Source organism: Eriocheir sinensis, chromosome 21, assembly GCF_024679095.1.
Source record: "Eriocheir sinensis breed Jianghai 21 chromosome 21, ASM2467909v1, whole genome shotgun sequence".
NCBI classification, from domain to species: domain Eukaryota; kingdom Metazoa; phylum Arthropoda; class Malacostraca; order Decapoda; family Varunidae; genus Eriocheir; species Eriocheir sinensis.
Window position 1 is genome coordinate 9,688,461 of NC_066529.1, and position 16,829 is coordinate 9,705,289.

At 37.8% G+C, this 16,829-nt stretch overlaps 2 protein-coding genes across 7 annotated transcripts in view; one reads left to right on the forward strand and one right to left on the reverse strand.

Annotated features, from left to right (window-relative positions):
* Positions 1 to 7,609, forward strand: part of LOC127001639 (coronin-6-like) — a 46,389-nt gene extending 38,780 nt beyond the window's left edge. For 5 of the 6 annotated variants that reach the window (XM_050866541.1, XM_050866543.1, XM_050866544.1 and 2 more), the window contains 2 exons: positions 2,716 to 2,790; positions 3,225 to 7,609. In XM_050866541.1, coding sequence (XP_050722498.1) covers positions 2,716 to 2,790; positions 3,225 to 3,290 — 141 coding nt within the window. In that variant the 3' untranslated portion in view covers positions 3,291 to 7,609. The remainder of the gene's footprint in view (positions 1 to 2,715; positions 2,791 to 3,224) is intronic. The other variant, XM_050866546.1, reaches the window with a different exon arrangement.
* Positions 3,537 to 16,829, reverse strand: part of LOC127001638 (exonuclease 1-like) — a 30,835-nt gene continuing 17,542 nt past the window's right edge. Inside the window, exons 10-12 of the mRNA XM_050866540.1 lie at positions 16,041 to 16,644; positions 13,064 to 13,206; positions 3,537 to 11,767 (exon numbers count right to left, since the gene is read on the reverse strand). Coding sequence (XP_050722497.1) covers positions 11,746 to 11,767; positions 13,064 to 13,206; positions 16,041 to 16,644 — 769 coding nt within the window. The 3' untranslated portion in view covers positions 3,537 to 11,745. The remainder of the gene's footprint in view (positions 11,768 to 13,063; positions 13,207 to 16,040; positions 16,645 to 16,829) is intronic.

Sequence of the window (16,829 nt, forward strand, 5' to 3'; positions counted from 1 at the left end):
CACACTTCATAGTTTTTTTAATCTTTACTGATTCGTGGATAAAGTAGGTTTCCACTAATGTTATATGTTCAAATAAGGAACAAATATCAGCCCACAGACATCTAGTTTCTATGCAATTGTTGAACCCCTAAACTTTATTATAAAAAAAAAAAAAACACCTACACCAGTATGTTAAATACTATGACACATCTAGAAAGCTGGCTTGCTACTATTAGCCTTGACGTCAACACCTTGCAAATGCTGCATGTTTCAACAGCGGCTTATGAGTTCAAATTGGTGGGCTGAAGTTAATGGAAAACATAAACACAAAATATACTGTATTGCTTTATTTGCTGCTATTATCAAGATTATCATAGAGTAACAATCATATTTTGCTTCTGAGTTTTCAATTCAATATTTTCATTATCCATTGACTCTATGAATCCTTAAAGTAAAACTTGAGAAATGTTCTAATGATTTACCAAAATCATTCCACAAATTCAGATGGAATGCTATTTATTATTCTTTCATATATGTTTATAGAGGGGATTTTCCTATGGAATGGTGCATGTTTTCATGGTAATATTTCTTTTGAGTACTGTGGCTTCGCATCCAAAGCAGGAATTTGGTCAGATATTGAGTTGCTTTGGAGGACAAACGAAAGAATAAATGGGAAAAATTAATTTTGTTTGAGAATTTCTGAAAAATACTCTTGACCCTCAATTTCCAAGATGCTGGAGTTCAGTAATTCACTAAACTTTGCATTCTTATTGAGAGTTGTTGAATTCTCTCTGTATTAGTATTTTACTCTAACTTTGTAATCAATGAAATGTCCACAATGGCTGCTTCTCATACTCATAACATACATTCTTGTCAGTTTATTTACTTTTATCTGCTGAGCAGCTACTTGTAGTTATGGTCGTTTTTAATATCAAACTTTTAAAGAAAAACACTTATTAGTAAATAATTTGTGTGATATGCTTGAGGCTTAGATGTGCTGTTTAAATATTTAGTGCTGGACAAAGTGTGATAAAAGTTAAGGGCAGGTTTTGGCGATTGCCAGATCGAGTATTGTAAACGACTGTGAATAGGTCGTTACAATAGTTATCCCCTTGAACATGAGGACGCGTATACGGCGTCCTTGTCGCCCTCGTATGATAACTGAGGACGTGTATGCTACGTCCTGGCCGAGTTCTGCTGGAATTATAATTTTTTTCCCAGATATTGTACGAGAGCTTTCAGAAAGGAGATATGGGTCGTGTATGATACAATAACTTACTTAACTTTCATTATTGTTACATTAGAATGTGAGTTGCCTATATCAGGGGAGGTAACCTATTGATGCACCCTGCTGGTCCATGCTTGTGTGAAGTGGTATTATCCACACTAATTTCTTCCCTCTCTTGCACTTTTCCCCATAAGCCTATCTACTCATCAGTACTAAAATAAGGAAGTAAAATTCATTGAATAAATGAACAACATGGTACCACATATTTCTTGCAAGTTTATGTATCCACCTCAATATTATCAGTGAATTCCCCTTATGCTGATATATAATACATAATGATTATGTTTAGTTATATGGTTTAAATCTAGGTATATTCAGTGATGACGTTTCAAAATTGGTGTTCACGGCATTTCCGGATATGCCTCAAGACTTGCTCTCAGCCCGGTCATAGCAAAGGGGTTAAAGTCCAAAGAATGCCACGTAGGACATGAAATGCCCTGGACAAGCATGCATTGGATGTGAGGCCACTGTATTTTAATGAATTAGACAGCAGCAGAATATAGGGGGGTACAACTTTTTTTTAACACATTTCAGGTATTCTTCTACATTTATTAATATCAAACATATCTCACCTTTTAATTTATTAATGTTATCCTTTAAAAATGTCCTTATTTGGATTGCATGAACTATTTTGTTTTCTCCACATCTACACTATGTTAGCCTACACACTGCTACATGTATATAAAAGTGAGGAAAAGGAACACTGTTAAAACTTGAATGTCAGGCATATAACATTTGACATTTCCTTTGATAGTTTCAAATATTTGGGATCTTTTACTACATCTTCAACAGTGCATGATTTACATGCCTTGAATTCATGCTGTCATCATATTAACAATCCACTAACAAATCAAATACTATAATTTTATATGTTTGGCATGTATGCTGATAATGTTTAAATACCCACAAAAGATAAAATTCTAATTGTTCAGAAGGCTCTTGTGTAGCTATTCCACGAATGCTTTTGAAAGATATATTTTTACATCTTTCAACACTGACCCAGAGATCCTGGTGAGCTCTTGCAATCCTGAGTAACATTATATTTCATGATTGTGAAACTTCTAGAGTTGGCATAAATGTTCAGATAATTTCAACCAATTTATATAAGGTTAAAAATCATTATTCATGTATCAACTGTTGAGATATGTCATGTCATAGCTAGTTGAAAAAAATTTAGACAAAGTTCACCATGTAAATATATATCCAAAAACTTCATACTTTTTTATCAGTAAAACTTGTAATACAGTCTCGTAAGTAAGTAAGGGGCCTCAGTGGTGTGTAGGTTATTTTGTACATAAAAAGAAAGTAATAACATGAGTATTTCTAAAGTTTGCAATACAGTCCAAGTAATTTTCTGTCATTGGATAGTTCAGTGGCTTGCCACATTCCCTCTGTGGAACAACTTCCCACTTGCAGCAGGGCTGATGTTCCTGTCTGTTCACCAACAGGGGATGGTGCCTGTCACTTCTTGTTACACAATTCACTCTGTGAGGAAGCAACCCGTGCAAGGTCATGTGGTGCATGTAAGTAAGGGGCCTCAGTGGTGTGTAGCACGAGCCAAGAGCTCTACCACCCACCCCACCACACAGTGGGGATTCTGTCCAGTTTTCTTGTTGGCCCAGCAATCCTCCTGGCATGAGTTGTGGCAACCACCATATCCTGTTGGTTTGTCTCACATCCTCCCTTTCCTCATGTCCACATCCAGTTCTGTTGTACTGAACCTTCAGTCCGTGGTTACAGCTTTCATGGTGCTTCACCACTGTTATTGCAGTGGTTCTTCACTTCTTATACATAACACTGCATAAAATTTTGAATTTATCAAATATTTTTATTGGTTTTCAAAGATTTTTCTGTTTTGTATTGTGCAAAAATAGTTTCAAACATTTAATGAGATTTTCTTTTAATTATACTAAATCAAGCCTAATGGGACCTGACTAACTCAACCATGTTCCGCCAGGCCCCATCCACTGTTACTGCCAACACGGTCAACAACAATTGTGACATGGCCCCAGATGAGGTGTAGAGACATGAGGACTATGTCTGCTTGCACAAGAAGGTGATGATTTTAGAGGCTTAAGGTGGTAACTCCACATCAGCCAGTCATACACACTAAAAGGAAGAGTACAGTGGATATTTAGAGAACATGCAATGTGCTTCTCATCAACTTGCAGGATTGCATTCTGGCTATGTTTTAGTCAGTCCTAAATCAGTGTAGGTAATCTGCTACATATGTAGCTCCAACATCCTAGTGAAGAGCAAGTGAATGGAATCAGTTGTTTAGTCAAAAGTGTGTGTGTGTGTGTGTGTGTGTGTGTGTGTGAACTCTGTAAATATTTGTATTAAGAGCTATTACATTGTGTCCATTGCTCACTAGTAACCAGCCAGCTGTCCAGCCATTGCTGCTTTCCCATAACCTGCCCTGGTTGTTACCAACCATGCCTTTGTCTTGTGCCTGTTGCTAGTTTTTGTATGTTCCAAATAATAAATTTTCCCATTTTTTGCCCTTGGAATAAGAAAGAAAAAAAATCTACTCACAAACACTTTCCACATTGACTTTCACTTCAAATGTCATTATCATAAAATGCAAAAAGCTGGGAGGGTATGTCTGCTGTACAAAATATCTGTACAAAGGTGTACAATTGTATTAATATAAATTCCTATATGTAGAGGAATAGGTGTATGAGTGAGGACAAAATTTTAAGTAGATGCAGGAGTTAGCCTTAGTTTTCTTAGTTGTAAAATATGTTTGGTAATGTTAATAGAATTGCATGGCTCTGTGGGTAGCCGTTTTAATAATTATAATTTTGTCTTAATATTTTTTATAATGATATTTCTGCTCAGTGTAGTTCCTATGCAGAGTGACTGCTTATTAACTCCCACTAGTGAGGTTGATCATAGCTTTACAAGTCACTGGTAGGTTTATTAGCCCCTCCAGGCCAGACTGATCTGATGCCTCACGGCCTGGGCCCAGAGGGGCTTTGCTGGTAGTCCTCACTTCATTTGATTTTGATGGTAATTTCTAGAACTCTGAAAAAGAAAAGGATCTGAAGTCAAGGATACATTGATGGAGAATTGTTATAATGCCTTCATATATGAGGGATTACAATAGATAAAAGTGAGTATGCAAGAGGACATCCAGTGTAAAATATTACTCTAGTCTGTTCAAACCAACTGTTCCTCTGATGCCTAAGCACCTGATTGGTTCTCCATTACATATTTTTATATTATTTACCTTTACTCACCTCTTAGTGATTGTAGATCTGAATTATGCTTGTCAACTTGGTAAAACAAAAAGGAAAGAAATAATGATGAGTATAAGTTAAAGAATGGGTTTGGAATCTTTACAACACTTTTACATGTAAATGGTATTTACAGCAATATTGAGTCAGTGCTTATATAAACCATTTCATACTACAAAGAGTCGTGAACATGACATATACTTACAGCCACAATATAGACACAACATGATATAAGTGAAAATTAGTCACTTCCTACTTCGGAGCCTACCCGGGTAATCCATGAAACAAACGCTTGCTTCATCATATAAAATCTGTACATTTTTTATTAGTACAAAAATGAGTGGAAATTAAGGAAACCATGTGAGGAATGAAAAATGAGAAAGCTGAGGTCAGTAGTAAGCAAGCATTGGTTTAATGTGTACACAACATAGTAGGCTATATGAAGGGCACGCACCCCCACCAACTTTCATTTCACTTTTATCACATTTTATCTACAGTCATGTTTACAAGTCTCCATTATATGAAATGGTTTATATCAGTATTAACTCAATATTTGCTACAAACATCATTTACAGTAAAATGATAACTATCCAGCAACTATGGGAATCGAGGGGTGCTGGATAAATAGAAATTCTAGATATTTAGGGTATATTCTGAAAGATTCTCAGGTAATTCCGTTCAACCAAACATGTTTACATAGTTACTATACACTCAGAAATGCATCTCCTGACTACAGCTATGTAAGTATGTATGTACTTACTGAGGCACTGAGGGGATGTGATACCACCAGACCATCACCTAAATATTGACATACAATGGGACCACATGAGTTAACTAAATGGAAGCGACGGAACAGCAGTCCTTCCTCAACACGCTCCGCCCCCAATCAGCTGATTCTTCTCTCTCTCTCTCTCTCTCTCTCTCTCTCTCTCTCTCTCTCTCTCTCTCTCTCTCTCTCCTCAGGGCACCACTGATGCATATGTAATAATATAATAGAGCCTCGTAGCCTCCTAACAAACTGCAGTAGCTTGTAACATAACCACTCAGCCATGCCTCTACAATGGGCCAAAAAAGGCCTTTACCAAACCTTGACACGACCAAATGCACTGTCAGGTTTCGGTAAAAGTATTTTGGGCCTGTTGTGGAGTAGTAGGATGAGTGGTGATGTTATAGGCTACTGCAGTTAGGAGGCTATAAGGCCCTCTATTATTACATATGGCTTGGTGGTGTCCTAAGGAGAGAGAGAGAGAGACCTGTTCTTTAACTTAAACACATTATTATTTATGTACTTTTGGTTTTACCGAGTTGTAACGAGCATAATTAGGTTTTATGATCACTGTTGCGTCTAATAGTGTTGAGTAAAATTGTTTATCTTGCATAAAAGTTCACCAAAGGTAAATAATACAAAAGCATGTAACACCAAGAGCATGTGTGTTGGACCATCACTTCTGTGAGACCGAGAGTGAAGGCCAGCCAATCAGGTGCGCTGTTACAAATGCTGCTTAAGTGCCAGAGAAACAATTGGTTTGAACAGACTGTAGCTGAAAGGGGCCCACCATGAGCCCATGCTGCTGTTCTGGTGGATTGGGAATTCAGACTTAGATCTCATATTGTCTTAGATTGCAGTTCACAATGTTTCTTCCACCTGGTATTAATTATTTTGTCCATGATTATTTGGTGATTAAAGAAAGTTGATTTAATACTTATTACATTGAAACATTTTTCATAATATAAGTGGACTGCATAACACAAAGGCATTGACATGCAGATTTTTTAAAAGTTGTGGATGTGGTATGATAGGTCTGTATTAAATAAAAAGTAATATATTAATATTCATTAATAAGAAGAGAAATGAACAGCCTGTGTGGTCAACAGGGGTGATATGGGTGAATGCTTCAGCCAACACTCAAATTTTGTAAGTGGTTAGTAAATGGTTAAGCCATGTTTGTTGCTCTGTTATGCTGGCTACATTTTTATAATAATTCAGCTGCAGTAGCCATGAGACCAGAACCTGTAAGGGAATTATTTATTAAATATCAATATTACTGTTACAAGTTGTAAATTTGCTGTCATTTATTTATTTATTTCAAAGGGAATTTAGAGGATTACTGTAATATACTTTTTTTTGTGTTCCTATGGTGGTGCTCAAAAATTATTGGCATTTTTCAGTAGTTTTGGACCAATGATAATTAAAAAAAAATCCTGTTGCAGAAGTACTTGGAAGTATTTTTACATTATTTTTTTACTTCTACATTTCTGTGTGTTGAAGTTACCATAGCAAATATTTATTTGGAGGGATGTTAGATTAATTTTGTAAGACATGATGCAGTTCATCTTTTAAATTAAAGATAAGTAAGCTCTAGGTAGGAGAACCCTTGTTTTGAAGCCAAAGCCTTTGTGTAGTAGCTCTGATGGCTACTTACCTGTGCTATATTCACAATGTCTTTTGTTTTATCATCTATACAGAGTATGCAGTAATTCCTACTTAATTATATGCTTTAATGTTGACAGATTCATTGGTCATATGTAAAGTATTGCATTGCTCCTTAGATGATAACATTCTTGATGTCAGTAATTTTATTATTGTTGTGTTCACTGAGGAGTGGGGTAACTTGTAGGTCTGGGAAGCCTTTTAATACTATTTAAAAATCATCTTTAAGAAAATGTTGTTAGGTACTGCAATCAGTTTTTTACATGAGCCTGTGTACTTGAAGAATTTTATCATGGTTTTATAAGAACATTTCTAAATGTGTTGCAGTAAATATGAATGGTGCTTTATTTGAATTAAGAATTTGTTATTATTCAAGCAAGGATGTACTGAATATGATATTAAGCTTTGGTAAGTAGCCATTGATTTCTACCATAAAACTGTTCCTCCAAAAACCTAGGCCTGAAAACAAAATGGTTTAACCAGAACACTTGTGCCTTATCCTGCAGAGTGTGTTTTAATGCTCTGCATTACCCCACCCCTTCTCATTAGCCACATAACATTTAGGGAGTTTTATGTGCCATTATGATACTATTACTTTGAACATAAGCCAGATGACTCTGGAGTATTTTCACTGGTATGGATGCTTGAGGTAATAATAAAATGTATCAGTCATACTTGGGTTTTCTTTATGAATATGTCTGACTTATTGTATTTTACAACAAAAGTCTGTTTAATTTTAAGTGCAGCATACTGTCCCCCATGATTACTATTCTACCTCTCCGACTACAGATTTTATAGTTCAATCTCATGTTGATATGTCTCACTCTAGCCTTCCAGAACCATAGATAGGGAGAATGGACATGTTTCTGGTCAACATATTTATTTCAAATTCTGTCTGTATGGATAGAGTAGGGCCTAAATTCAGCTATGGTACTATTTTTTCTTCATGTAAAATAGTAATTGTGGTATAAAATATGGATTAAAGTTGAAGAAAAATCATGTGACTTGGAAACGGGTGCTGGTTGTGACGCCACGAGGTAGTTGGGAGGCCGCCAACTTTGTTTCTCCGAGATTTCGTGTTGTGGTGTATGTTTCTAGCAGCTAGCAATGCCTGGAGACGTAACCTGCAGTCGTTGGTGATTCATGCCAATGAGCAAGAGTATATATATACGGACAAAAATACTTCATGTAAGACATTTCTGTCTGTGCTAGTGAATCCTGCAGTAATATTCTTTAGTTTCCCCTCGGCCTAACTTTTCATCGTGAACTCAACTATTCTCTCTACTGTCACGTCCTCTGATTATAAAATATTGGTCTGCATTCGTTTTCTTCTTATTCATCTTCAGGCATTGATTCTCTCTCTCTCTGACATTCCTGAGCCATTGTTTTATCTATGTTAGGCTAGGTAAGTTTCCATAATACTAATATAAATTCAACCTTGATTATTATCTTTAGTTCCCCCTCGGACTAACTTTTAATCGTGAACTCAACTATTTTCTGCAGAGCAGAGGCGAATCGGTTGATTTCACTCCCATTTTTATAACATAGCATATTTCCAACACTCTTAAGGTGTTCAGTAAGCACCTATAACATATCTGTTGGGTGCAGTTTGGAGGTGGAGTGGCCATAGCTGATTAATAAACAATGGACACAACACTGGTACTGTCGTCTGCTGTACTCCGCTTCAGCCTGATGACATCACGAGCTAATGGTGGCTTCTCCCAGTGAGATGAGAAGAATTTGAGATATCTCTCCAATATCCAGTCAACTAGCGATTTATAGGACGTAATATGTGCTCTATGTTATCATTGGTACGTGGCACAATGCATTTCTAGGCTCTTCCCAGAACTGGAAACATGTCCATTTGGCCATGAGGTGCTCAGGGCCATGTTGCATCTATGCCACTCGCAGGGGGGACTACTCGACTATAGAGTCAAGCTTGTCTTAGAACATCTCTTTCTCCTGAACTTCACACATATTGGTAGGGGCATACACTGCAATAGGAGCAGGGGTTCCAAATCATTATTTACCCATTACCCCATTTTTCACACCTCCTTTCACTCATTATCCCTCATTGCTCATGCTTCCACAATTGAATTTTAGCACCCATATTTTGAAAACTTATTAATACATTTGGATGTGGTATATTGTGCAAAGGTAACTAGCTGGGATAAAAAAAAAGGCAAAAAAGAACATATTCAGCCTGTCCTAATTTGAAGCCCAACACAATGGGTATGATTTTATAATTTTTTCTTGGTTGCCCTCTGTCTCCCCATTACCCCACAGAAAAGACCAAATTACCCAACTTGGGGTAGATTCCCTAGGTTGAGAACCCCTGAATAAGAAATATGGAACCCAAGGTATGCTTCAACCTCATCATCATACACTCATCAACTGGAGTAACTCCAACTACTGAGGACTGCAATCAGCTAGAAATGGCTTCAGCTACTCCTTCGAGATGGACACCATTGGTCTGGTCCGACCAGTAGTAAGTACAACCTATAACCTCCACTACTGATCCTCCATAGCCAGGTTTCTTCATCTCAGAGAGCCCCACTAAGTCCATTCTCAGGCTCCTGAGTTCACCTGATAGATGGGATTATTGCTAATCCTCCAAGAGGCTCAGGATGTTTCTAGCATCCATGCAGAAAACCTGTCTGAGGTACCTCTGGGCCTGGCTCGACAAGCTTGTGTCTTGTCTGCACCAACCTGGTGGCCCCCAAGAAAAGGGTGTGGGTGTGGTTGGCAAGGCAGTAGTGCTCTCCTACCCCCCTCTTCCATAGACCAGACAGTGCTGGATGCCATAAACATTTCGAGGAAGAATACTTTTTCCTAAGCCCCCATCTACCATGGAGCCCTATAAGGGGAGGCTGATCACTGGAACTATAAGCCCAACAGCCCCAGGGGTAGCAGGAGATAATAAGCTACCAGTACCTGACAGTAGAGGCCACTTGGGTCATGGTCATGCAGACGATCAGATTGACCTCTCTGGGCCAGGAGAAGCCACCTGTCTTTGCTGGGATAAGGGGCCAGAGGTGTGTTGCTAGCTGCAGCCCACAACTATGGCATTGCTCAACCTCCAGGACTCCTTCCTCCCAGCTTTACAGGGATGCCACATACAGCAAACATGTGGGAGGACTAAGGTCACGGGCGCACCAACCTGCCCTCAGTGTTTGGCAGGTCCAATGAAGAGAAAAATTATTCAGGAAGAGGGAAAGGCAGATACAGCTCAGGTAGTTGAGGGCACTGCAACAGTCATCCAGATAGGCCTGCCCCTACACTAATAAAGTCAAATCTTAACATCCATGGATTTAACATCAATGGACCCATGGAGTAGCTTGTGGATATTATAAAGTTGAAGATTTGGGTATTTGTAGTACTTGCGGGTCATTGCACACCCCGCCACCATCCCTTGCACCTTCAGACTTGCAGTAACCACGCTAGTGGTTACTGTATGTATGAATCTATCAGATGTCTGTGGATCCTCAACATTCACAGGTGCGTCTGCTATCTAATCCCTGCAGATATTGAGGTTTGATTGTATTGATACGAGGCATATAAAATAGAAAGGACAAACTTGCCAAAGCTATGTTTTGAGAAAATCCACGATCGATAGCCAGTCAGCCACATGGGGGCAAGGAAAGCTTGATTAGCCTTGCTGTATTTACCTGCTGTTTTCAGTAACAAAGAGGTGAACTCACCATCATCTAGAGGAAATTAGTGTGCTTCTGAAGGAACCTAAAAACCTGTTTACTCTTGGTGGCGAGGTCGCCTTTTCTTTTTGGAGTGCCTCATGAATGCTAATATAAATACTAAATACTAAATATAATATGTAATTTTTTTTATTCTCATAACTTTATATTTAACTTTTTTCATGCTGGGCCATGCATAACTGGACCTTTGTTTATTGCTGTCTCATGCTGTAACCTACATTTGCATGTAAATATAATATGTACTGAAGTCAAATACATACAAAATCTGTAGTACTATGATACTTTTGCCTGACCAGAAAGTTGAAAAAGAAAATGTTGAACACTGCATCGCCACTGCTGGCGTCTGTTTGATTACTTGTAACAGCTAAGCAACTGCTTGCAGTTTTGAGTCAATTTTTTCTAGCATTTAATATTTTCATTCATTAATTTCATTTATATATTAATGTGTTTAATATAAATAATTATGTTAATAAAGCACATAGCTTCAATTTTTTGTTTAATTCTGGTAATTTTATAAATAGCTTTTATTTTCATGCTGAACCATGCATGGCAGAAACCATGCATTAAAAGAACATGCATATATTATAGAGGGACTACTGTACACCTGTTGAACGGCAGAATGTGAACGAGCAGCAAGAGTGCTCCAGTCGTTCGCCACTCAGTTGGTAGTTGCCCTCACACTATATATGATATCTTATACTGCTTTAAGCATGTATACATTGTTCTTTCTTTGGGAACCACTGAATCCTCTGTGGCCGGACCATGAATGTTTGGAATGGTGCCATGAAAATTCCTTTGTGGCCACTTTTGTGCAATTGAGGGAAAACCCATGAATGTGCGAATCTGGAAATAGTGACCTGGCACATATAGGGGACAGGTGTACTCTTTCCTTCCCTGAGGAATGTTTTCTCTTCTTATTCTAGTTAAATTATTTTCAGGTAGCTTTTTCAAAAAGAAGTGATTTTGAAGATGGTGGTATTGATGAAAAACGATCATATTCTGTAGTGCCCTGACATTCTAGAATCTAGATAATGTCAAGCAGTTGGAAAACTTACTTAATGTTTCAGTTGCAGCAGACGGAGACACCCTCAGATGCTAGTGTGGCTTTCTTCCCTCTCTAGAAAAAGAAAAATATGGTAGAAAATATAGCCCTGTCATAAAAATCATGATAACTAGGGAAACAGTGGCCAATACTCATCATGATCAATGTGGCAAAGAAAGGCTAACCAAATAATAACAGCCTTATTGGGCTTTGGGTTGGAGTCTCTGGATATTAAGATTCCGATCAGACAAGGAGGGCAATTAATTTTTTTTTCAATAAAATGATTAAAATATAATAAAAATACTTTTGTTCTCATATTATCATATATATGCATTATAATACATAAGTACTTATGTTCATATGTCCATATATATATATATATATATATATATATATATATATATATATATATATATATATATATATATATATATATATATATATATATAAACACTGTTGTTGCCAGATTATGCCACTATCTAAATGGGCTACTTTTTGTGGGTCTGTGCTACTAAATTTGACCCCCCAGGAGGTGTTGATTACATATTGTTGTCTAACAAGGTCTTGTCTCATTATATATATAAACACTTTTTGAAGCTGTGTTGTGGAGGATTGCTTGTGGCAGGGTGTGTGAAGAAAGGAAGGAAGGAGAGGCAAAAAGAGTGGTGTGTGTGTCGTTCTCAGGGGTAACAATGGATAAGCGCAAACACTCACCAGTTTTGGTTAGGGCTTAAGGTGTGGAATGAAGTCCGAGCAGGAGGTTGTGTTTCCCCGTGTGGGTGGAACAGTTGTTATGTTGTCGGTGCTACTTATTCCCATGTTTGCATGTTAGTTTAAGATTTAATGTTAACCTGTGTTCAGGGTATTTACAAGTGTAATAAGTGATGTAAAATACGAAAGCCGATCTCAAATGGTTGGACGCTGTCCCTTGACCCTTAGTTCACCATCAGAATCTCTTAACAAATATATTTACCTCAAGTAGTATTCTTAAAGTCACACTCCCCATATTATTTGGCTGATGACAATCCTGTGTGCAATAATGGTGCCTTATAAGACTTGGTAAATAAACTACTAATTTTACTCTCTGGTTTAAATGATTAACAATTAATTCTACTTTGAGGTAAAATGAACCTACATATTTAAGGAATGCCCATGAAAGGCACGACACACGTGCATACCTTCCTGAGTTGTTTCCTATTAACACAACTGTAAGTTTTGTTAGCTATCTTCAATATTAGGAATAGTTTATCATTTCTTTCCCACACAAAAGTTTCTGGAGGGGAAAGAATTTTATTTAAGTAACCCTTTCTGTTTTCCATCACCCTGTTTAGAGCGATAAAGTTGCAATGCACCTCTATACATTTATATTACCTTTTGAATTTAAACATCTCGGTCAAGCTGAGTTGCTTTTTCCCAATTTCCTTTCTTTTGTTATTAGTTCGTGATAATCCTGGAGTCCTGCATTTATTCTTGTTCATGAGAAGTGAACCTTGAGGGTCATCTTGAGAGGGAATCTGTAGAAATTTAAGCAATTTAACAACATTTTTATGAGATCAAGTGCTGTCTGAGATTTACACCCAAAGTTACAAAAAAAGTTACCTTGTATAAAACTGTTGAATAAATACAGCATAATTTTCAATAAAACACACTTTAAACTACATACACTCATAATATTTAATCTATATGATACTGGCAAGGTGAGAAGCTGGGCATGGCGTAGAATATCTAGGCATTATATATAATCCTTAAAATGACAAGGCAAGGTAGAAAATAAAATCAACTCAACACATTTACTACGAATTCTGTAGATTACCAAGCTCGTTCTAGGCAATGTGTGAAACAAGAAAACTGCAGCCAACAAGATGCCTCTGCACTTGTTCTAGGCAATGCGCATGCCTATTATGAGTGGCAGTCACTCTGATTCATTGGTGTTGTGCCATATCTCGGTTTTCTGTGTGCAATACTTCATTATTGGCATTGGAAGACATCCTGATGGGTAAACAAATCTCACTCAGGTCAGCTGCAGCACAACAATCTACTGGAACTGGGCAAGGATTTATTAAGTGTAGCACAACAATCTACTGGAACTGGGCAAGGATTTATTAAGTGCATGTGTAAGACAGTCAAACTAAGAAATATTTTTGTGTTACGAAAAACATACCATGCAATTCAAAATGTCATTCCAATTCAGACTGCTGCAACATGTAGAAGACTATAATGTTACAATGCATGTGGGAGAGTTTTAGCTAGAAAATTGGTATGATTAAAAAGGACACAAAGAAAATGGAAGAGTGTGACAAAACCTGTCCAATAGTAAATTAAAAATAACTGCCATAATTCTGTCTATCAATTAAATTTATCAATCTACCTATATCTCCAACACCCTGTTCCCTCACAGTAACTTCCCTCCAGGGGATGGCGCAGCAGAACTATCTCCATCTCTCTCTATTCTGGCACTCCCTCTCAGCACATTCAATCTTGCCGATTCCAACTTTCTCGCTCAAATACTTGCTCACCCTATTGATCCACTTCACAGGTGGTCTTCCCCTGACCCCCCCCCCCATCAATCCTTCCCTCATACACTCTCTTCACAAATTAATTTTCCTTCATTCTCATTACATGTCCAAACCATCTCAGCGTACCACACTTCACCCATTCGACTTCTCCACAATCCTCTACCTTTGCTGTCACACCCATACTAAATCTCTCATACATGCTTTCATTACTTTCTCCAGCTCATCCTAAAACAATACATGCACCTCTTATATATCTCATTTCCACTGCACGTATCCTCAATTGCTGTGCTGCATTCCATATACACACCTCTGATGCACATGACAGAGTTGGCAGGATAATACTGTTCCTTATGCCCCACTTCACCCCAATCCTCACACTTCTTACTCTCCTAACTCTCTCCAATGCACCTACTATAAAAAGTACCTGTCTGCCCTTCACTGCTCTTTCCCTCATCATCATCATCATCTCATCGACGCCTGCTCCTAGGAGCTCCCACCAGGGGATGGCCACAGCAGAAGTTTCCATCTCTATTCAGGCACTCCCTCCTTGCCTGCTCAAAGTTTCTCACGGATCTTTCACCCCTCTCCCCCAACATACTCCTGTACCATATCTCTCCATTTCACTGGAGGTCGTCCTCTAACATTCCCTCCCTCTATCTCACTCACATACACCCTCCTGGTTATTTTACTCTCCTCCATTCGCTCCATGTGACCAAACCACTTTAAAGTCTGTTGCTTCACTTCTTCCACCGCTCCACACTTCTTCCCTTCACCCACGTGACCCATTCTAAACCACTCATACACCCTTTCATTACTCATTCCATCCATTCTACTCACACCACATGTACTTCTCAAATAACTCATTTCCACTGCCTGCACTCTAGACCTCTGACTTTCATTCCAGGCTCATGTTTCACTTGCATATGTGAGGTTTGGTCTACTATTATTGTATTTCTCAAATCCCTCTTTACCTCCATGCTCACACTTCTGCCATTCATGATACGTCCCAAAGACCCTACCACCTTTCTTCCTTGCAATGTCCTTTCTCTTGTCTCTCTTTCTGTGCCACCATGCTTACCCATAACTGATCCAAGCTACTTAAAATCATTAACCTCCTCCATTTCTTCACCATACAAAATTATTTTGCATTCTTTTTCACATTCAATTCCCACTCTATATGGGCATACAAAATTCACAACCTCACTTCTACTCTGCTCACAAACCATCACCTTACTTTTGTTGACATTTACTTTCTGCTTTCTCCTTTTGCATACACTATCAAAAACACTGACCAAATTCTTTAAGTCACTTTCATTTTCTGCAATGAGCACTGTGTCATCAGCAAATAAGACTGAATTCAGCACCCACTTCCTTCCCTCAGCGTACATTTTTACTCCAACTTCCCCAACTTTGCCCTTCATTTCTCTCATAACACCATCCATATAAATATTGAACAACCCTCACCTCACCTCACCTTCCATACATCCATGCTTACATAAAACTGTCCCCAAATATTTAAGCTCAGTCATCTCCTCCAATCAATGAAGTACTCACTCTTATTAAAATTATGCTTAAAGACTAAGTTGAGAGAAAGCAAAATATAATAATACATATTATGGTTACAGATGCATGATATTGAGGTAAGTTCATAGATGGGGAGACAATGAAACAATGCATATCATCTAAGTAAGTAATGTACATGAAAGAAAAATTTAAAAAAGAGAATAAAGAAAATCAATGCTAGTAATATACAGAACTCCAAAGAACAGGAGAATGCAGAATATCAAAATAGTGGAAAGACACATTTGGCTGAACTGACATAAATTACTTACAGAATTGTGTGGCTCCAGTGGGCAGTTTGTAGCATCCCTTAGTGGTGTAACTTCGGAACTCTCAAGGGTGGTTGGCAAAGAGGGCGTCAAATCAAATGATTCATTATCTATTGATGCGGCATCACTATACAAAGAAGATGCTTGTGAGGAGGGGAGTGAGGAGGTGCTAACTTCTTCCATCATCTTTTTTTCTTGGTTCACTGTGTCTCCAACAGATAGAATTAGCTCATCTTTAATTGTTTCTGGGTGCTCATCTTGTATTGGCTCACAATTACTTTTTGGAGTTACAGTTTTGAATGTGTCTGATGCTGCTGAACTTTTTTTAATTTCTTTATTACTATAGCTCTGGTAAGAAAACTGTTTCCACTGAAAAATATTTGTTTTTGGAGTTTTGGAATTGATCATGACTGGATATGAAGTTGGAGATAAAGAAGTTAAACTTTTGCTTCTGGAAGAATTTGCTGGTTGCTTTGATTCCTCCGTTTTAATTTCACAATATTTTGTTGGTGATCCATCTACATCCTGATTTTGTAGTTTGTTAGGTTCTGAGTGAAGATCTGCTTCAGAAGTGCCTGATGAAATCAGAACTGAAGATGAGAAGTACCTGTAAGAAAAAAAGGGCACAATGTACACAATCAGGAAAATACATAACAAATATAAAGCCAATGCTTACCTACTCTATACTCACTTCAAAGTTTACCAGCTTCGCAGTACCTCATTAAACTGATCTTGTTGACTGTTTATCACATAAAGCATCTTTTTTCTATTATAGGCCAGCTACACAACTGT